Source organism: Carex rostrata, chromosome 1 (genome assembly GCF_964058835.1).
Source record: "Carex rostrata chromosome 1, lpCarRost1.2, whole genome shotgun sequence".
NCBI classification, from domain to species: domain Eukaryota; kingdom Viridiplantae; phylum Streptophyta; class Magnoliopsida; order Poales; family Cyperaceae; genus Carex; species Carex rostrata.
Genome location: NC_135918.1, coordinates 9,886,128 through 9,908,472, shown reverse-complemented (window position 1 = coordinate 9,908,472; position 22,345 = coordinate 9,886,128). Strand labels below are relative to the sequence as shown.

Below are 22,345 nucleotides of genomic sequence, written 5' to 3'. Positions count from 1 at the left end.
ATCATTTGTGTTAATTACATAATTAGTGCTTAAATTGTAGTTATTCTGTTTTGGATTCGAAAGAACCAAAATTGACTAGGATCAATAGGATAGTACCAAATTATGAATGCAAATACCCTAGGTTTGGATTAGGATCTAACCAATTTATAATCTAAGCCGGAACTACAAAAATTAAGGTTAGGAATTTGGTGAAAGACCTAACCGTGAAGCCAAATCCTAATTAGGACATCTCAAATCGAATCGGGTATTGGTATGATGGACTTAATCGTGAAGTACCAATATTTGAGAAGAGGAGAGACTAACAAGAGCTTATGGTCTAGGTAGTTAGGGTGAATGACCTAATCGTGAAGTCCGAATTACTTAGACACGTTATTAATTCACGAAAGTGACCCTTAATGACATATTAGGTTAGAAACCTCATCAAATCATACATGAACTTAAACAAATACCGAATAGATAGAATTAGCAAAGAATTGTAGACCGAATGCCCCTAGATCTCCTTTACTTGAAAGCAAACCAATCTTTCTTTTCTTTATTTACTTTAATTGTTTTAAATTCCACTCTCTCGGGTATTGAACCCAAAACTTAGGAATTGTTAGAACAATCCCCTCAATTTACTTTTGTTGCACTTTACTTTATTTCATTTTTTGAAATTAATTATTCAAGTTTAAGCATAGTATTTAAACGTACTCCTTGTGGTTCGACACCCTAAGTACTACATCGATAGGTTATGCGCTTGCAACAAACCTTTCTTTGGGTATTGAAGGTAATAAATTTAAAGGCATAAAAGAGTATAATCAAAACATATTTCTATAGCACCAAAATACTCATCAGTCTCATATTTAGAAATTTTATTTTTCGAATGTTATTCTTATTTGGAGTCCCACTTATATTTATTTTTATTTTTTATTTTTGACGTGAGCTGCGTGATTATTTGGTGTTCCGTAGGGACTCCAAATCATGAGGTTGCCTTCTTATTTTTAGAATTCCACAGTGACATTTCTTATTTTGAATATTTTGTATTTTTATTTCTTATGAATAAAATTTCGGATATTTATTTCTACAATTACAAATAATTTTAGAATGAATTTAAAATATCTGTAAATATCTATGGTGTATTAAGTAGTGTTGTTAATGATGATATGTGCTCGTCTGATAGATAGGATATTACCAAACGATTTGATTAAAAGGAAAGAGGGAGTGAAGCTGTAAGACTAGACACGTGTTGTTAGAATAAAGAAATATATAGACATGTGTCAGTCAATGATAGTGATAATTTTAGCTGAGTCAAAAAGTGAAACAGTAAATCCAACAGTAGAAGTTTTAAGATAAAACTGAAGAAAATAGAGATAGTGGATATTTTAAGATATTTTTCTATTCTTCTATTTTAAATTATAGAAACTGAAAAGTTATTTTATAAATATCTCAAAGAAAATTTAGGACGTAAGAGGGCTCCACTTGTCAGTGTTACTGTAGATGATACTGTTCATCTAAAGTAACTTTCCCATTCCAAATTATATATCTATAGATAGATATGGACATATGGTAAATAAAATAACATTAATTATAGGTTAATTAGAATGACTGTAACTGCAGTATGAATAAATGTTTTAAAATAGTAATTGGCAATATTAAAATGGAAATGTCATCGGACGGTCATCAGCCGCGAAGGCGAAAGGCGAAAGCGAAGGCGAAGGGGAGGGCGAAGGGAGCAGCAGCTAAGCTAAACTGCTAAAGCAGCACAAATCAGGCCGCTCAAGTGCCAGCTTGCTAGATTGCCAAGTCGGGAATGGCCAGCATATGGACGGGAACGGGATACACGTGGAGTGCTCTACTACCCCTACCTTGGCGTAGCGGCCCCGTTAACAGAGACAGAATCCATGTCCGTCGCAATTCCCTCTCCAACGTAAACCTAAGCGCCATTGGAAATCGGAATCAGAGCGGAATGGAGAAGGAATTAGAGGCTGCGCGTGTGCGCCTGCCCCTCCTCCCCGGCGACAATGCTCCCGCCCCCGTCTCTTCCTCTACTCGCCTCAGGGTCAGGGTATCATTCATCCTCTTTCCTTCATTCCTTCCTCCTGCTTTTCCCTTTCTCTTATTTGGTCGGTTCATTGGTTAGGTTCGAGGACAGGCGCGAAGCGACTACTCTTCCTTTTCCTCTCCTGATGACGACGAAGGTGACGATGATCTGGAGGCGGAAGCAGATGGGCATTCTCAATACGCTTTCTCTTGGCCTTCTCTTATTCTCCCGTAATAATAATAATACCCTTTCTATCCTATCCTATCCTACCCTATCGTCTCCTCTCCTCTTCTCACCTCTCTAATTTCAAATATTTGAATCTGGTAAATTGAAATTTAGGTTCTTTTTCCCTGCATTGGGGGGTCTCCTCTTTGGGTACGACATTGGAGCCACTTCTGGAGCTACTGTCTCTTTGCTGGTCTGTAATGTCATATATCACTTTTAACTATACCATTTTTTTTTTCTTTTCTAACAAACCAAAACATGTTTTCTTACAATTACGAAAAATAAATCAACACACTGATAATGTATGTTAACAAACTTGTAAATTTCAGTCTGCGGACCTAAGCGGTACTACTTGGTTCAGCCTCTCAGCACTGCAGTTGGGTCTAGTGGTAATTGCTCGACTTTTTTAGTTATTTTCTTTTCTTTCACAATATAAAACCTTTTCTAGATAACAAAACTCCATGCACATCATTTATAAAGACTAAAGAGCTTCTCTTCCTATTGACTTCAGGTCAGTGGATCCCTGTATGGAGCACTTGCTGGATCACTTATTGCATACCCAATTGCCGACATCATTGGTACAACATAAATTTTCCAAATTACTTTAATGTTTATTTTTTTTCTTCGAGTCGCACCACGTATTGTCAATTATTGAATTACAGTTAATTGACTCTGTTGACTACGAATAATTTGAGAATGTAATTCATTGCCTTTGCACCATGTACGCTGCAAATGCCAGAAAAAATTCATTGCCTTTGCAGTGTACTTGGGTAGGGATGTTGTATTGTAATGGGATCATTGTTTGGGTTGCTTATTATTATGCTCTCCTTACTCAATTTTAACAGTCAGTGAGTTACAATGGTGTAGGGAGAAGAGTTGAACTGATCACAGCTGCTTTGCTATATTTTGCCGGTGCTCTCATTACTGGATGTGCCCCTGATCTTGTTATTCTCATTATTGGTCGTCTTATATATGGCATCGGCATTGGCATGGTAAGCAGCAGCCTGATAATTTATAGTCAAAACAATCATGGCTGCACTTTAAAAACCTTCAATGTGAAAAACTTTTTCGTCTATGTTTTAAGTTTAACCGGGCAACATGTACCTTGTCGTTTCAGTATCTTGAGCACGGTATACACTGTTTCAATGGGTTTATGGTTGCAGCTGATGCTAGGTATCCCAAATAAAACACCAATTCATTTTGTAGACCTGAAAAATACAAAAAGTAAGGCTTGGGTGCTATGGATAGCATAAGGACATCAGTTCTACGGCCTCAAAAACATATCGTATAAACTTCAAACTTCGATTTAAGTAGCTCAATAAATCGGTTATATAATAAGCTTGTAGAATACTAATTTTTACTATTTTTGGAATTTTTTTACTATTTTTTATGATTTATGAAAGATAGCCTAAAAATAAAAGAAAATTGTCAATATTTTAGGCTATTTTTTGCCATCTTTCATAAATCATAAAAAATAGTAAAAATTAATATTCTACAAGATTATTATATAACCAATTTATTGAGCTACTTAAATCGAAGTTTGAAGTTTATACGATATGTTTTTGAGGCCGTAGCACGGATGTCCTTATGCTATCCATAGCACCCAAGCCTTACTCAAATACAAAATGGCAAAAAATAGGAAACAAAATATTAAGTTGCATAGATCAAATAATAGTTGGCATCAGTTTGGTATTCACCAATATGAGCTGATACTAACACTCCTGTCTGGTATGTTGAGGTATAATTCTGATCCAACCTAATTGCCTGATTGGGTACAGTGCTAAGGTCTCAATTGTTCATCCCTTGAATGATGAATGTCAAAGAGGGAAAATACGTTTGTTGCTTTACTGGTTCACCTCAGCACAAAATTGACACATACTTGTTTGTGCTGTCAATATTATGCTTTTCTCATGCTATTACCTGGAAATGTTAAGAAATTTAATTGAAATATCTATACTGAACTGAATTGTATAAAAACAATAATGTGTTAGGCGATGCATGGTGCTCCTCTATACATTGCGGAGACATCCCCATCCCAGATTCGTGGAACCCTGATATCTCTCAAGGAACTCTTTATTGTCCTTGGAATTCTGGTATCATGTTCCTCTTTCTTTTAGAACAGAATATGTATTCTTTTCTTTTCTTTTTCTTTTATGCTAACCACTTGGTCTCTTGCATATGCTCAATAATTTTGATTGAGAGTCACATACCAGTTGGCCTTCACGGCATTTGGCAAAATATATATGGGGATTGGGGGGTGTTGGGGGGGGGGGGGGGGGGGGGGGGGGGAGAAACTTGTCCTTCTAATATAAAATGCCTAACAAACTGGCACAATAAGATATCAACCTAACTTGCACTTCCAACAATCTAGAACTCTTTCTTTTTTGGTTTTAAAAGGAAATGCAAGCACTCCACTGAGCTAGGGGTGTAAACGGATAAGATAATATCCGATTTCGTCCGAATCTGAATCCGGAAAAGTACTTAAATTATCCGATCTAGGGCTGTAAATGAGCCGAGTTTGAGCGAGTTACCCCCAACTCGAACTCGGCTCGTTTAATAAACGAGCGAGCCAACTCGAGTTGAGATGGTAATAACGAGTTGTAGAGCCAACTTGAACTCGGCTCGTTATCAACTCGAGTTGGCTCACAACTCGTTTATAACTCGTTTAACCAGTGATAGTATTACAACACAAGTTCAAACTCAGCTCGTTATCAACTCGAGTTGGCTTACAACTCGTTTATAACTCGTTTAACTAGTGAGAGTATTACAACACAAGTTTAAACATATTTTGCACGAATCTCAAAGCACAAATAACAGTCTAGAGATTCGAGTTTGATTATTTTGGGATTTATTGTGACCAATACTATGTAACTCGAGTTATAAATGAGCGAGTTGGGGCCAACTCGAGTTGTAAATGAGCAGAGTTAAACGAGCTATAAATGAGCGAGTTACGAGTTTGAGCTATTTTGCCCAGCCCTAATCCGATTCGTATCCGTATCCGAGACTATCTGTATCCGTATCCGTATCCAAAAAATTATAACGGATATGGATACGGCAAGACTTTTAACTATCCGTATCCGACCATTTAGACTTTTAAACCACAACAAATGTGATATATGTTCTTAAATTGATTTATTCAATTGCATATTGTACGAATAATTTATTAAATTATATAATTATATATAGATATATATTTTGATGAAAAATATAACACTGACATAATTAGTGACTAATATTTTAATAATATAATAGATGTTTTGTAACTGACAAACTAATTATGAAAAATATCTGTATCCGTCCGATATCCGATCCGTATCCGTATCTGAGACTATCTGTATCCGTATTCGAAAAATTATAACGGATACGGATACGGTAAGACCACTATCCGATCCGTATCCGACCGTTTACACCCCTACACTGAGCACTGGACCTGCTCTTTATACTTGTAAAGTGTTCAACTGTTATCGTACTTGAATCATACAGCTAGGCTACCTAGTGGGAAGTCTTCAAATAAATTCAGTAGGCGGGTGGCGCTACATGTACGGGTTGAGCGCTCCCGTAGCAGTTGTGATGCTGATAGGGATGTTGCTCCTGCCTTGTTCTCCCCGGTGGCTTCTTCTGAGAGCTGTTCAAGGCAAAGGCCCCATGGAAGAGTACAAGCAGATGGCGACTGATGCCTTGCGAAAGCTGAGGGGTTGGCCGGCCGGCGACCGGGCTTCTGAGAAAGAGGTTGAAGACACCTTGGTCTCTCTCAAGGCCGCTTATTCTGATCAGGAGCCTGAGGGTAGCATCTTGGAGGTGTTCGAGGGGCCCAGCTTGAAGGCATTCATTATTGGTGGAGGTTTAGTTCTTTTCCAACAGGTTGTGCCCCTGAACTCAGCTTGTCAAGGGTTTATGCTTACTTTTTTTTCTGGGTAGCAAAATGGATTCCATTTTTTTGGGTTTAATATATGAAGTTGCTTAAATTCCACTGTGTTCTCTTATCGTTTTTTTTTTATTTTCTCCCACTAATCTAACCTTATATTTGGCAGATAACAGGCCAGCCAAGTGTTTTGTACTATGCAGCCTCCATTCTACAGGTAGTTTGTCAATAAAGCTGAACTCTCTGTGTAAATGTAGAAACTTGGTTAAATCGTTTCTCTAACTTGGTCTTCTTTTCTTGGCCTTTCATGTTACAGCGTGCTGGATATTCAGCTGCATCTGATGCTGCTAGAGTTTCAGTAGTGATCGGAATTTTCAAGGTATTAATTTCATGTGTTAAACAATAATAAATTATAAGCACTACCTTTTCTACTAGATCGTCTTTTTACAAAGTTATAACCGTGTATACCCTTCCCAAAGTTGCTAATGACAGGTATAGCTGTTGCTAAAGTAGACAGCCTGGGTAGGCGTCCTTTGTTGATAGGAGGTGTCAGTGGAATTGTATGTAAATTCTTCTTTTCTCTATTTAATTAATTTGTAAATTTTCCACGATATCAGCTGCTTCATGTGCAATCTTACTACCGGTGGTTGTCTTATGCCTCTTATTTGATTCAGGTTCTCTCTCTGTTCCTTTTGGCTGCTTACTATAAGATCCTCTTGGGCTTTCCTCTTGTGGCTGTAGGTGCTTTACTCCTGTATGTTGGTTGCTACCAGGTTCTCTCTCTATCCCTCCCTCCCTCCCTCCCTCCCTCTTTTTTTTGAAATGATGGCAGTAGCTGCCATACAAACACATTTTTATTTGCGTGAGGTCAAAACCTAAGTGAGTTTTTAGGGACGCCATTCATACTTATTTCAATTTTCTAACACCATACCTTTGACATGGGTTGCATGATTAATTTGACTATTTTTGCTCTTAAATATATTCTCTTTGCTTGCATAGTGGCTGTAAAGAAGCATTCATCGGCTGGCTTTCTACTGAGTTATCACATAAATGAATTCATTTTTATTTGCAGATATCTTTTGGTCCAATAAGTTGGCTAATGGTCTCAGAGATATTTCCTTTACGCACAAGAGGGCGTGGGATCAGTTTGGCAGTGCTCGTTAATTTCGGATCAAATGCATTAGTGACCTTTGCATTTTCACCACTCACGGTAATAATATATACCAGTTTCTAAGATTTATTCTCAGTTTCCAAACCTAGAATAACAATATTTTTAAAGTGTTGCACTGAGGATATTACGATCCTCGACCCTAATATAGTTTGTGCCAGCTCATGCTAAGCTCTTTCTCTTGCATTTATTTGGGAATAATAGCTAGTTGGGCTTATCTAACCACATAATATTATCATTATCTTAACATCATCTATTACATTTTATTATTATTTTTTTAATCCTATTATTGCATACCAACTTTTATGGCCCTCTCAGCTGGACCTACTCCAACCCATTTTTTTTTTTTTTTTAGTAATCACTTGTCATTATCAAATGCAGAATATTCAAATCATACATTTTATTCAATTTTTTTTTGTAAATTTCTTGTTGTAGGAAATATTGGGACCGGATAACATATTTATACTCTTTGGGGCAATTGCATTGCTTTCCCTCCTTTTCGTCATCTTTAAGGTGCCCGAGACCAAAGGATTAAGTCTGGAGGAGATTGAATCCAAGATTCTAAATTCAGATGTCAATGATACCTCATAATTCTTGTAATTTGTTTGTTTGTTCTGTAAGTATATGAGTTGTATTAACAGGGGTATACAATAGACGTATAACATGTTGAATATTGGCAGAGTATGGAATCAAATGCTTGCTGCCCTTTTACAAAAATAACTTTTACAATACTTGATCCGTGATGGCCTTTCGAGAATTATAATTTTCAGTGGGGATGGATGTTTGGTAAACCATGGAGAGTGGAAGAGGCGGAATAGTAGAACACTATATTGGAATATAGGAATTCTATTATAATATGGTCGTCTAACGCGATAATAGTCCAGAATAAAATAAAAAAGATGAATGAATAACTAAAAGGGTGGAGGCTAGTATTTGCAAGTGTAATTTAATTAACTAATAGATATTGTGCCTACGGGCTTTACTGGCAAAAAAAGAAAATAATAAAATATTGGGGGTCTGAACTTTGCGTCTTTTTGGGCCGGGCCGTTAAGCTCAAAAAGACCCAAACCAAACGCATCAGTCAAATTGATGTTAGAAATTAGAATTAAGACTTGAGAGTGCTGCTGCGCCGCTTCTTCTTACCATTTACCAAGCAGGCAAGCACTAGACTCTAGTGCTCACTGCGCCGCTCCTTCCTCCTGCCTGGTTACCTTCAGTTGAGCTTCCTAATAATTTGATCAATCAATCTATCGTAGATTCCTAGCCTAGCCGCCCGCCTTCACCTTATTTACTTGCATCTCTCATTCTCTCCTCCTCCTTCCTGGTAATAATTTACCAACTGCAACTGCAACTGGCAGCTACTCTACTACTAGTAGCCTTTAGCTTCGGTTAGCTTCCCTCTAGAATCAATCTAGGTCAACTCCCATCTGGACTTATATTACATTAATTAATGGCATTTTCATTGAGTTCTGCTTCGGTGAGGATGAACTTACCCAACACTAGTTCCTCTTGCCACACCTACAGGGACACCTTATCTCTTCCCTGCACCAACTCTCTTATTTTTCTTCTCCCCACAACGAAAAAGAGGACTCTTCTCTGTACTCTCAGAATCACAGCATGCCATGAATCAAAATCCCCCCAAATCAAACCAAATAACCCATCCCTTAATGTTTCCTTACAACACCAAAGCAAACCATCTCTCACTGAATCAAACATCTGTCCTGAACTACACGACGACATTGAAAATGGAAATGTAGGAGATACCATTAACCTCGGGGGTAACGATAATGGAAATGGGGGTGGCAGTGGTGATGGTGATGGTGATGGTAAAGGTAAGGGAGATGATGATGATGGAAAGGCTGAGAATGGAGATGATGAATTTGGGCCGTTGCTGAGTTTTGAGGAGGTGATGCAAGAGACCGAGGCTCACGGGGTCACACTTCCTGCTGACATGCTTGAAGCTGCCAAAAATGGAGGGATTCAAAAGATACTTTTGCTTCGCTACATTGAAATGCAGGTCCCAAGTTTCCTTTTCTTTCTGTTGTGTTTCAGAAAATTCTGCTTCATAAAAGTTTCAAGGCAAAAGACTATTAAGTATATATATGTGCAGAACCTTATATGTTCTACAGTTGTACAAAAAAAATAGCTATGTATATTTTTATTTGAGGCAACATTATAACACGTCAAACTATTAGTTTGAGTTATACAAGTCAAGACCATGTTTGAAACTGAGTATCAGAATAATTATTAATTTCACTTGGAGATGTTACGCAGGAGTCTAACAGTATGTATTGAATTATGAATTAAAGGCATCAGCTTGGCCTCTGGGGGAGGCAGTCAAATCAATCCCACTTCTGCGCAATAGGATGCTTGCAGATCCTTCCTTTCTCTTTAAAGTTGGAACTGAGGTATGCAATAGGATGCTTTAGGATTTTGCTGTTATTTCTTTTTGTGTCTTTCGTGGGATTCATCAATAATATGGAGCAATACCAGATTGTGGATGCTGCCTGTTTTTTTTTCTTGTATGGTATTCCCTTGACATCCCTTAGGAGCGCTTGGATAAATTGGGTGAAGTTGAGGATTTGAGGTATAAGCCTAAATTGAGGTGCACCATTGCAGAAAAACAAAAATTGAGGGTTATTGAGGACAAAGCTGTTTGAAATTTGAAGCTGAGATGCACAGTAGAGGGTTGGGTGACGTTATTATGTCAGGGTAAAATCCGCTAACTTTTTAGCATACTGCAGTGCAAGTGCATAAATTGCAATGGTTGCTCCCATTAAATGGCCTCTGCTACAAAGATTGTCTTCAGAAATCTTAAGTGTTTGTTTGATTTGATTTGATTACGGGAATTCCCAGATAATTATCGACTCCTGTTGCGCGACAGTGGCAGAGGTGCAGAAGAGGGGGAAGGATTTTTGGTCGGAGTTCGAGCTGTACACAGCTGATCTTTTGGTAGGGATGGTTGTCAACGTCGCTCTGGTTGGCATGCTGGCACCGTATGCTCGGTTTGGCCGTGCGTCTGTCTCACAACAGCCAGGTCTCCTAGCACGCCTTCAACATGCTTATGATGCTCTACCCAGCAGGTTTGCTTCACACGTGCACCATTTTTTTTTCTAGTTAACTGTTTGAGAAAGTTGGCCTGAGCATTTTAGATTTTTTATTTTATCCAAAATGAAAAGTCTGCATGACAGGTATACCAGGACTGTTATTCCCAAAGGTGTATACTTATTTCGTCTGTTATCTGTACATGAAATGATAACATCTGCTCTACCTATTTTAGCATCTCTGTTTGTAGCTAATACCTGTTTCTATTTAACTCTGTCAGTCCATTGTGTATTATAATTATACTATAAACTCTCTCCTCTCTCTCTCATATAACACATTCTAGAATGAAACTTGGAACAGTGTATTTGAAGCAGAAAGACCAGGGTGTAGATTTACTGTTCAGCAACGAATAGGGACATACTTCTACAAGGTGAAATTTAGTATCACAAAATATTTTTCTTTCAAATGGTATTCAATAATTTAAAGAGAACCAATTATCATGGGTGCAGGGTGTTTTGTATGCTGCTGTTGGATTTGGATGTGGGCTTGTTGGACAAGGTATCGCCAATTTGATTATGACAGCCAAAAGGTATTTCCTTAGTTACTTTCTACGTGGGAGTAATTTACTTTAATGTTTAATCATTTATGGATGCATATTAGAACTGAAGGGTAGCAACTTTTATGATCTTGTTACCACAATTCAATACTGTTTTGATCACATCTTCTATTGGTATATGACTGTCATGTTCTGACAAATATGGAACCTCCAATTTGCCCTATGACCTAATTCTATACTCTCCTTTATTTTTATTTATGCTTGTTATAGTGTAGTTACACCTTCCATACTTAAATTGAATTAGTGATGAGTGATTTTAGAAACAGATAGCATGTTTTTATGTCTATAGTTGCTCATTTTCTTGCCCGAAGCAGCTCTTTAAGCAGCAGGTCATTCATTGTGTTTCTTACTACCTAGCAATTTTTCCACATTTACCTTGTTGTTTTATGGGTAAAATGAACTGCCATGTCACTGAGCCTATTAATTACTGATGGGCTTACTGTGCTTTTGTTCTGTAGGAGTGTTAAGAAGTCTGATGAAGATGTTCCAGTTCCCCCCCTCTTTAAAAGCGCCGCTCTTTGGGGTATGTCTCTGATTTGTAGCATGGTGTCCTACTGTTATTATTTATACAATTAAAAATATGCCCTATTATTATCTAATGTTTCATCCACCAAGATCCTTTAATGATTACATCGTGGTAAAGTATGAATGAATATTTCAGCTTTACTTGAGCTTTCATTCACTTATGTTTCATCCACCCAAACCTTTAATGATTATACCATGGTAAAGTATGAATTAATACGTCAGTCATACTTAAGCTTTCGTTCACCATGGAACCTCAAGCAGACTAAAAGAGTTAAATGCATAAAAAAACCACTGCGAGCTCAAAATGAACAAATAAGAAAAAAAAAAGAACAATATATTTTACTTTTGACATGGCGTGAGGAAACCTTTCAAGTGATTTGTCCAGATCAGTTTGTAACTCATTAGAGTTTTATGGTAAATTGGGTATAAGTGCTATATTGAAACTCCAATAGTCATTTTAACACACATTTCAATTAATTACGATCAGACCTGGAAGTTGAAAATTTTGGTAAGGTTAATGCTACTATGCCAGGACTGGCCAGTTCAAATGGCTTACATTTGGCATTTGGATTTGTTAACCATAATTGTTGATAATTTTTCAAAATTTGCAAAGCTTTGGTCTACCAGGATCTCTCTTTTTAAAAGGAATGATTGTAACATCATCTGCAGGGGCATTCCTTGCGGTGTCTTCAAACACCCGTTACCAAATTATTAATGGGTTAGAAAGGTTGGTGGAGGCTTCCCCTGTTGCGAGGAAGGTCCCACCGGTGGCAATGGCTTTCACTGTTGGTGTTCGATTTGCCAATAATATTTATGGAGGGATGCAATTTGTGGACTGGGCTAGGTTGACGGGCTGTCAGTGATGGTACTTTTCGATCCTCCTACTTTGTGTTACACTTGATCTGTGTTTTTGTCCTTCTTCTTTTTGAAATATGGTAAACTCTCATTTGTCAGTTTCTTCATGAACTTGCTTTATGTGTGGTTTCACAGCAAGGCCAAATCTCTTGTCAAATTTGGTATTGGGTCTCCTTTAAATGCAGTGCTAATGCTCAATTAAGGCTGGATTTCATAGTTTATGCTAGTCGAGGCTGAATATAATTGCATCATATATTTAGGTCAATTCACTGCTGTGGCTCGTCAAATTTTTCAATTAATTGAGCCTTAATTTTTGTCATGTGTTGTTTCAGGTTCTGTTCCTGCCAAGATGCATCCTCTTATTCCTCTTTGATAAAACTGAGAGTTGCTTATGCTGGGTAGTCTTCGATTTTAGTATTTGTCAGAATCATGAAAATTTGTCGAAGCTAATTAATATGTTGCATTTATTTTGGCTTCCGCAACTAGTCTCCGTGCATGAATTTTAGAAGATATATGTAGGTATTAGGGGTGTACAACGGGCGGGTCGATAATATTTTATTAAAATTTGAATCCAATCCGATTACACCGGGTTAAAAATATTTTTTACTTGACCCACCCATAACCCAACCCAACCCATCTATTTTTTTATATACGGGTTATGCGGGTTAAATGGGTTATAATTTTGATCGAAAATCTATTATGTTTTTTTACTATTTTTTATTAAAACTAGGTACAAATAAAAGTGACAAACATAAATAAAATCATATAAACTTATAAATATTTATGTTAGTAAATTCATATCCTGAGATAACTAAATATTTATGTTTATATCTGGACCACCCGATCCCGAAGTGAAATACACAGAACCTGTGTGAATTCCGATCAAACGGTTCAGATCTAAATAGAAATATAATATTAATTTTTTTTATTTAGGAATAATATAATATTACCTTACAAGTTGATAAGAATTCCATGCATGCATGCATGGTACCCAGAGCTTGAGCAGTGGCCAGCGAAAAATTAAGAAATGAGGACTAACAATTAATCATGCAATAAAAAGAACAACAGAGTACTCATTATATTAGCCGACATGCCTTCAATCTATATTCAATCTATATTTGAGGCCGGGTTCGGGTATAAACGGGTTATTAAGAGAAAATTCATGACCTGATCCAAAGTAACGGGTTTGTCAAAATCCAACCTGTACCCGACCCAGTAACATCTCAACCCGGTAAAATACGGGTCAGACGGATCGGGTGGGTTAACAGTATTTTTGTACACCCCTAGTAGGTATTTCATATTATTGAGAGTTGAGATTTCTCTTATTTTTTATGACTTAAAGAGTGGAAAGAAGACAGAGAGCTTGAGAGTTGTTGTCAGGAATGGGTGGCGCAGGAAGAATGGGAATAGTTGAAACTTATTTTGATTTCCTTATTATTTTTTTTCCTGGTTACTTCTGAAGCCAGGCAACTGCTATGCTTCAGTTATTTCTTTGTAGAACCCTCAAAATTATTTTTAAGAATTAATATTTCTGTTCTTATAAAATGATTAAACAGAAAAAGGATGAAAAGCAATGCCAATAAGTGAATAACAACAATTAATAATATACTGATAAACATTAATTATAAGCCGGTTTCTTTCATTGATTGTTAGATAACCTTTGGCAGAGCGCTCATCTTTTGGCAAACAAAGTTTGTTACCATCTATAAGAAAAACACATAACTACATAGCACAAATAGAACAAGGAGCATGATATGCCTCAAAAATTATCATGATTCTTTAAGAATAAAAAGAGATCGTGCCAAAGGAATTAGATTTGCCCATGGAACCCAGCTTGCGCAGCTGCACTTAACCAGATAGGCTCGTGATCGGGACGGTGAAATGCTTTCAATGTTGGTTCTATAGCTATAGGCCAACATCACCGTTCCGGCAACAATGTGAAAATGAGCGAGCGTTACTGGTTGAGCACGGAACCACAGTTGTATTTGCAGTAGTTGGGGATACGATCCATACACTGGTATAGAGGCGGGTCGACACTTAGAGGTGACTTGACACAGTTTTGGCACATGGGATGGCACGACGGGACCAGGTCAAGGCACTGACACTGCGGTGGAATTGATTTGGTGCAGCCACCACAGCTGTTACAGCATGGCCATGGCCTCAATTTCTTTGCTGCTTGAGATGTTCCTGCATATATAATTGCAACCTCAAAATTAATGAACAGATAATAGAATTACACATGTATAGTAAAGTTCATCATGGATTTTTTTTGGTTTTTGATGAAGAAATCAAATTGTCTGCCCCCCGGGGGCAGGAATTTCCTGCCCCTAGAGTCTCTGCGCAGTGGGACCGGTTACTGTTTAAGGGTTTAATTATTGTTACTGTTTTTAAATGGAGTCTCATCCGCAGAGACTCTGGGGGCAGAAATTTCTTGCCCCCGGGAGGCAGACGATTCGGTCTCTTTGATGAAATGCTTCAAAGAAAGAAAGAAAGAAATAAAAGAAAGTAAGAACTGAACTGGTACCTGAAATTTGGAAATGGGAATGGAGGTGAGAGTGAGCCAAAGGCACGGAAATTAGGAAGAAGAATAATAAAACAATTTTCCCCATGATTCTCGCTTGCTTCGCTAGCTTGCTCGGCAATGAAAATGAGAATGAGATTTTGAAGATGAAGGATAAATATATGTATATTTTTATTGTAGGAGCGCTAAAGAAGGATTGAGGAATGGAGTGCATATAGCCATATATAGGAGTAGGAGGGAAGGTAGGAAAAGGAAATAAAAAATAAAAATGATACAATAAAATGTTGATCACGTGCAGCTGAAGCCTGAAGGTAGGTTAGTGCAGGAGTCATTACAAAAAGATAAGATCGATCCAGCGACCCACTTATTAAACTTGATCTTTATTTATTTATTTATTTATCTGACGCAGCACCAGCACACAGAGGGCCCATCTCACCTTATCTGTTTTTTTTTTCCTCTTCTTTTTCAAAGACAAATCTTTCCAGTGCGTATCCTCTGAGATACCTCATATTTTGTGTGACAAACGTGACGGGTGTCTATTCGAGGATAGAGCGGGGACCACTATTATTAGAGATTTAAGATTCGTGCAGAAAGTTGGGATTTCCGATAAAGTCATGCAAAAGATATGAGATATCTCAGAGGGTGCGAATTCAAAACCTTTCTGGCGCACTTTATATCAATCTCAATTTTTCTGTGGACAAAGCTTTCCATAGCTTTCTGTGTTGCTCAATCAGATTATCAGATCTCGGTTATTCTTCTATGTATGAGCATAAAAAAAATAATATGATAAATATCGGAAGAGATTAATGTATTATTAGTGAAAAGTGATCCTCTAATGAAAGAGAGGGTGACAGGAATTTGGGAAAATGATATATAAATAGAAGATCAGGGTAAAAGTAAAAGAAGAATAAATAAAAAATGTTTATTCTTATTTGGATGGAGGGGACCGCGGCGACCCGAAGATGCGAGATGCCAGATTATATGCCAAATGCCAAAGCTAACGATCGAACTATTACCGGACACTGGTCCCTGGATAGTCGATTAGTAGATAAGAGATAGTGATGCTCTGATGGGGACTGGGGACTGGGGATAAGATAAGAATTCCTCAAATTGGGAATAAACAAGTCAATAACATAACAAAAATATCATATCTACCACTACCATTAGTCCATTACGGACACGTAGTGCTTGATAAGAGGTTCAACATTAAATTTCAGTGAAGATTACAGTTAAAAGCTTCAATCCAAAATAATATATATATATATATATTTTTTTTGTTCTAAGGAACAATTCAAAAGAATAAGTGAAACAAAGTTAAGGTGTGTTGTGCTCATCAAATTCATATATCAAATTGACTTCAAATAAAACAAATCCAAATTCATGAATTGATATATATAAATGCAAAATTTAAAAAATTTCAAACTTATTTAGTACGTACAAAGTCAAGCGGTCAAAATTAAAGAAAAATGAATGTATTAAAATAACTTGTACAACTTCAATTTTTACATGTACAAAGTCATATTTTTGACCGCTTGACTTTATACTAAATAAATTCAAAAAATTTAAAATTTTGTAAGTACAAGCATAACTCGAAAAGTAGATTGATTTTAATGTTTTGAATTCGTCTAATTTAAAGTCAATATGATATATTTTAATATATATAGTTTTATAAATGTCTGACAACCTATTTGTAATCCAGTAACTATAAATATAGCTCCTTCATAACGGTCGTTTTAAACAATTGCCGACAGGCGACAACTATAAAGAAAGGGATCGCATTAAAAATTCCACTAATAAATCTTTGTGGATTTCAAAGTTAAAAAATTTAATTTCATTACTATCTAAAAGAAAAAAACTTAACTAATATTTATTCAAATGAAAAAACTAATTTTTAATCTAGTAACAAAACTTAACATTTTTTATATGAAAGATTGTGGTTTGATTCGAAATTTAGCTGAAGAATTCTTTATATCTAAAAAACATTAATTCGAATACAGAATTATGACATCAACAATAAGTGGCATTTTACCTTCCCTATCAAATAATAATAATAATGACAAGAATAACAACAACAACAACAACTTAAATTAAAATTCGAACGTATACTCTGATTGAACTATTTTAGATTTATTTCAAGCACTTTGCTACCTTCTTATGATCGTTTATGATTTATTTCCAAAACATTTGTGTTGGATGGGCTGATTACTATTTGGGCCTCGTCCAGCCCATTTATTCCAACCCAATGCACCAACAATTAAAGGAGTCTCTCATGTATATATATCATATGTAGCATATCTATATATTAATGAGCCTATATAAATATATATATATAATACATTAATATTAGAGAAGAGAAGAGAAGCAAAATAAGTACATATAAAGTAAATGTAAGCTTGATCAATGGCCGTGTGATTCCACATCATCATCTCCATTGTCTAAGTAGGCAGCACCAACCCGGCCTCGCACGGTCTTGTATGAATACCTATGAGCCAGGTACACATACCAGAAGAGATTCAAGGTATTGATCCCTGCAAGCAATGCGTAAAATAAATCGAGGCGGCTGCTGTTCAAGTCCTTGGCAATCCAGGCAGGTTGCGTGAGGCGGTCGACGACCGTGATAAGCAGGCTACTGAGAAAATTGGCGGCACCCAGCACGCTGAGGTAGAAGGCAATCCCCAGGCTTCTCATGCTGTCAGGGACTTGGTCGTAGAAGTACTCCTGAAGGCCAACCAATGCAAACCCATCCCCGAAGCCAACGATCACGAATTGCGGCACCAACCAAAAAACGCTCAGAGTCGAAGGCAGGCTGTCCAGCCTCCTCCGTTCCACTGCTGCAGCCACGGCCATTGCTACGGTCGCAAGGGACATTCCAATGCCGATTCTCTTCAGTATGCTTATGCCCCTTTCGCTGCCGGTGGTTCTTCTAAGGAACGGAACCAGCATCTTCTCATAAAACGTGACCGCGATGATCATGCCAATGGCGGCAAGGGAGTAGATGGTTGCTGCAGGGAGCTCGAAGTGGGGAGACAGCTTGCGGTTCATGGTGCTGGCTTGCTTGATGAAGAGGGTGGATATTTGTGCGACAGAGACACCGAAAGGGAGGCAGGCGAGCCAGATGGGAATCATTGCTAAAATTAGCTTTGTTTCCTCTACTTGTGTCACAGTTGCCAGTCGCCACGGGTTCACCTTCTCGCCATTGTCCTTGTGCTCTATTATGGCTGCTTTGTCAAGAAATCTGATATGTATATACTGTTAAGTAATTAACTTACCTTTGCTTTTATTTATTTTGTTAATTAATTAATTAATTAATTAATTAGGAGATACATACTTGAGCTTATTTGTGTGAAAGAGAAGCCTCTTTCTGCTGTTGCCAGTGCTAGCTGAAGCTGGAGTAACCTCATACAATTCCTCAGCACTTGAAGGGTGATCAAGACGCCTCTTTGCCAAGGCAGCAACAGCGACCTGAAGCATCGGTGTAAGCGGGCTGCCCTCTGGGATCCGGTATCGGTAGACCCGTCTTCCAGCCAGGAAAACCACAAGGGCGAAGCCCATGACACACATCAAAACAATGTCGGCCCCACCCCAGCTCACTCTGTCCTGGATGTATGAAATTGCGGTGACTCCAAACAGTACGCCCGCACAGAGGGCACAATTCCACCAGTTAAAGTAGGACATCTTTTGCTTTCGCTCTACCTGATGGCCCTCGTCGAACTGGTCAGCGCCGAAGCTCTCCAGGGACGGCTTGTGGCCTCCTGTGCCCGTTGACACCAGATACATGCTCACAAAGAATATGATCTCGTGGACCTTCCTCACTTGCTGGCATGACGTCTCGTCACAGGGTTTCAGGCTCGGTACCAGTTGGCACAGTGCTAGAAGGATGAGACCCTGCATGGTAGCAATATAATTAATATGTTTCATTCAATTGAGAAAAATAGAAAGAGCGAGATAATTGATGTAGCATATATATATATATACCACCAAATAAATGAGGGTGGAGTAGAGGACGGTGGAGAAGCGGCCGAGGTAAGAGTCGGCGAGGAAGCCTCCGAGAAGAGGCATGAGAGCAGTGACGCCTAGCCAGTAGTTGACATTCCTTGCAGCCGTCTTCAGCTCCTGGTGCAGTTCCCTCGTCAGGTATAGTATCAGGTTTGTTGCCAACCCGAAGTAGCTCAGCCTCTCGCTAAATTCGATCGCTGCATCCATTCCATGCATTTCAATTTTCATAGTCATTAATTAATTATAACTAGTTGTTAATTAAAGAAACCAATCATGCCTAATCCTATTGCATCGTATATAGTGTGTTTGCATGTTAATTACTATTGATGTATATATAGTTATAGTTATAGTTATGTCAGGATATATATATATATATATATAGCCAACTTAATTTCCATATATACTAGTTGATTAATTAATGAAGTACAACATATACATACATACCTATAATGAAGAGTGCAGCTTTCCAGGCTCCGGTAGAGGATCTGAGAGGAAGTACCTCTCCCTTGTAATCCACTGACGAGTCGTGCACCCGATCATCGTCGTTCTCCTCCAATTTATTAGGCGACACTTGCTGTCTCATCATTTCCTTCTTGGAGCCGTCAGATTCCATGGCTGAATTATTAATTAATTGAAGATGAAGCAGAGATCGAAAGAGTGACTAATATTTTCAGATGGGCGTCAATTAGTTATATATATAGATAGATAAATGCGGTTAAGTTGTAAATAGAAATAGAGATAGAATAAACGGAGACAAGGTAGCGCTGTTTGAGGAAGTGAGAAGGGAATCAAGAATCGATTGATTAGTGCGGGAGCCGATCGATCGAATCAGGTTCTTTAATTTGATTCTTTAATTTAATTTAATTTGTTGCTGGAGATTGGAGCAGAGGAGTCTCCTTATTTATACTCCAATTTGTCAGCAGGACATGTTAAATTAGTCAAAAAGTCATTTCATCTGATGCAATCATTAAAATCACATACTATTTTTTTTTTTTTTTTTTGTGCCCACTTAATATTTAAGAGGTCAATATTAATTCAGTGTACATGCATTGTAAAAGTGCACTTAATAACCAAGGTGAGCATTCAGTGTGCTTTGAGATAGCTAGTGCTTCAAATTATATCAAAAAGGTAATATGACTCAGTAGTCAGTACAGAGCTGCGCTTCTATTGGTAATCAAGGATGGAGGCAGAGTGTGGAACATTAGAAATAATGGTATTATATTTATTTTGTAAAATATTTTAGGTGTAACTCCGGTTGGCTCCGTCACCGTTGGTAATTGTAATTGTAGTTGTAGCTATTGCTTACGTTGAGTTTTAACTTTTAACTTTTAACTTTTAACTTTTAACGGTTATGGAATGAATACCCTAGCTAGCCACCAATTACATTGATAGTAATTAAATAATGATTAATTTGGTGATGAGGTGAGAATATGAGATAGGCATCAGGCAATGACACCAATTACATTGATAGTAATTAAATAATGATTAACTATAGCTAGGTAGGCACTGAGTGCACCTGTGTGGTTATAAATTAATTAAGGAGGTTAATTAGGTTGTTCATATATATATATCCATTGACCGCACTTCCACAGTTCCCCTTGCTTGTAAAGAGTGGACCGAGAATAATTATCCTTAATTAATTATTTACACCTTTTTGTTGTACTTGCCTTTCCTTTCCTTTAATTACTTCCCTTCTCCAACTCACATCATTAATTCCCACCCCAAAATATGGGGAGTGCTATACCTATTCAATTCTTCTTTTCTCTCTTCATTATCTACTTTAATTAATACAAAATTAATAAGAAAATAATCAATACAGGAAAGTTTTTTTTTTTTATAAAAAACATGCGGGTCATGCCCCATTTAATTTCATTGAACTTAGTTACAAAGGTTTTGGAACATCAATGATAAAAAAACAAAAAACAAAGCTCAAAATAGTTGTGCATATCCATATTATGGATGGATTATATATATCTCTAATTTTAAAATTTAAACATACAATCTAAACAGTTAGCCATAATTTTCATATTAAAATATACTTGTAAACTAAATTTTATATTTTTTAGAATTTGTTTACTATGTTTTTAGATAGATAGAATATCATTGTTCTTTAATGGTTCAGAATTTTTAAAATCAACTGATTTTTCACCTACCTAACAAAATTGTAAAAAAATTGTAAAATACAAAATTTGATCTGCAAATAAAAATAAAAATAAAACCATCCAAATTCATTCAACTACAGATAATAAACAATTTTTGTATGATTTTTTTTTTTTTTTATAAAAGTAGAGTGTGTGTGTATAACCCACCGATTTTATATTGAAATCATAAATGTATTTTACTAATTAATTATATCAAAACCGTTGGTACCACATAGAAAATAATAAAAGAAAAAAAAAACCAAAAGAAACAAGCATCCAAATCCGAAACAAAAGAGACAATCGATATAACGAACAAAACATTGTTCCATAAAGATAAAAAAAGAAACTTCTTTTAGAAAAAAGAAGCAGCTTAGCAGTTATTATCCAATAAAGCGGGTCTAGACAAGGAGACTGAATCGTCTGCCCCCTGGGGGCAGGAAATTCCTGCCCCCAGAGTCACTGAAGAGTGGGCCCCTAGTAAATAGTAACCAGTTAATTTTAACCCTTTAACAGTAACTGGGCCCACCCTGCAGTGACTTTGGGGGCAGGAATTTCCTGCACCCCAGGGGGTAGGAGATATGATCTCCTAGACGAGTGCGTATCCTCTGAGATATCTCAACTTTTGCGTGACCGACGTGTCCGGTGCCTATTTGGAGGTGATGTATGGGGTCAGTATTATGTGCTTTGAGATTCGTGCATAACGCATTTAAACGGCTGAGATTTTCCATAAAGTAACGCAAAGTTTGAGACATCTCAAAGGATACGAATTCGGTCTAGACTCTGCAGTCAACAATATGAATATGATCCTCTCCTATTTCATTTCTGATTGTACCTCATCCTATTCCTATCAAATCCTTATCCATCACTTGATAAAAGAAGAATAATTAGTTTGAATAAAATCAAATCACCACTACTATTATTTTTACACCAAAAACGTAAAAGTAAAAGTAAAAGTAAAAGTAAATTATTTGAGAACCTAAGACCTCAAGAGTTTTCATTTACCATTAATACTTACTTAATTGGTTTATCTTTCTTGTGCAAATTAATAAATTAATTTAATTTTAATGTACAGCGAATTAATCAAGGGTTTAAATTTGGTAATCCCCAGGTCTGTTCGGTGCCGAGTCCGCATTTTTATCTTTTTCTCAAGTGTTAAAAAGAGAAAAAAAAACTCTAGCTGCCATCCTCGCCGTTCTCTCTAGTGAGGGTACTATTGGATTAGTAAGATCTGGATGCTATTATATTTGAATCCGTACTTTAAAAGTGTTCGGATTCGAATTTCAATTCATATACTTATTAGTTTTAAAAATATATAGCAAAAGGTGAACATGACATTTAATTTCAATGATATGTGCGAAAAGAACAACAAAT

At 37.0% G+C, this 22,345-nt stretch overlaps 3 protein-coding genes across 7 annotated transcripts; 2 read left to right on the top strand and 1 right to left on the bottom strand.

Annotated features, from left to right (window-relative positions):
- Positions 1-1,620: 1,620 nt before the first annotated feature.
- LOC144557450 (D-xylose-proton symporter-like 3, chloroplastic) lies at positions 1,621-8,013 on the top strand. Of its 2 annotated transcripts, none has more exons than XM_078306025.1 (14): positions 1,621-2,044; positions 2,120-2,250; positions 2,360-2,438; positions 2,575-2,634; positions 2,757-2,823; positions 3,113-3,237; positions 4,237-4,338; positions 5,729-6,106; positions 6,277-6,324; positions 6,424-6,486; positions 6,587-6,667; positions 6,782-6,880; positions 7,180-7,317; positions 7,711-8,013. In XM_078306025.1, the coding sequence occupies exons 1-14, from the start codon at positions 1,790-1,792 to the stop codon at positions 7,864-7,866; spliced, it is 1,782 nt and encodes a 593-aa protein (XP_078162151.1). In that variant the 5' UTR covers positions 1,621-1,789; the 3' UTR covers positions 7,867-8,013. The 2 variants fall into 2 exon arrangements, with proteins under 2 accessions (XP_078162151.1, XP_078162158.1); XM_078306032.1 differs by having other exon boundaries at positions 1,671-2,038.
- A 422-nt stretch (positions 8,014-8,435) lies between these two features.
- On the top strand, positions 8,436-13,743 carry LOC144557487 (protein RETICULATA, chloroplastic-like). 4 transcript variants are annotated; one of them, XM_078306067.1, is made up of 9 exons: positions 8,440-9,292; positions 9,585-9,683; positions 10,132-10,358; positions 10,681-10,750; positions 10,830-10,909; positions 11,395-11,459; positions 12,131-12,326; positions 12,649-12,831; positions 13,607-13,743. In XM_078306067.1, the coding sequence occupies exons 1-7, from the start codon at positions 8,726-8,728 to the stop codon at positions 12,322-12,324; spliced, it is 1,302 nt and encodes a 433-aa protein (XP_078162193.1). In that variant the 5' UTR covers positions 8,440-8,725; the 3' UTR covers positions 12,325-12,326; positions 12,649-12,831; positions 13,607-13,743. The 4 variants fall into 4 exon arrangements, with proteins under 4 accessions (XP_078162220.1, XP_078162193.1, XP_078162211.1 ...); XM_078306085.1 differs by having other exon boundaries at positions 12,649-12,835; XM_078306076.1 differs by having other exon boundaries at positions 12,131-12,396.
- Positions 13,744-17,122: 3,379 nt separating this feature from the next.
- On the bottom strand, positions 17,123-19,706 carry LOC144557434 (protein NRT1/ PTR FAMILY 5.6-like). Its single transcript, XM_078306006.1, has 4 exons — positions 19,278-19,706; positions 18,813-19,030; positions 18,166-18,722; positions 17,123-18,072 (listed from the first exon to the last, which is right to left on the bottom strand). Exons 1-4 carry the CDS (start codon positions 19,444-19,446, stop codon positions 17,235-17,237), a joined length of 1,782 nt encoding a protein of 593 aa, XP_078162132.1. The 5' UTR covers positions 19,447-19,706; the 3' UTR covers positions 17,123-17,234.
- Between the last annotated feature and the right edge of the window lie 2,639 nt (positions 19,707-22,345).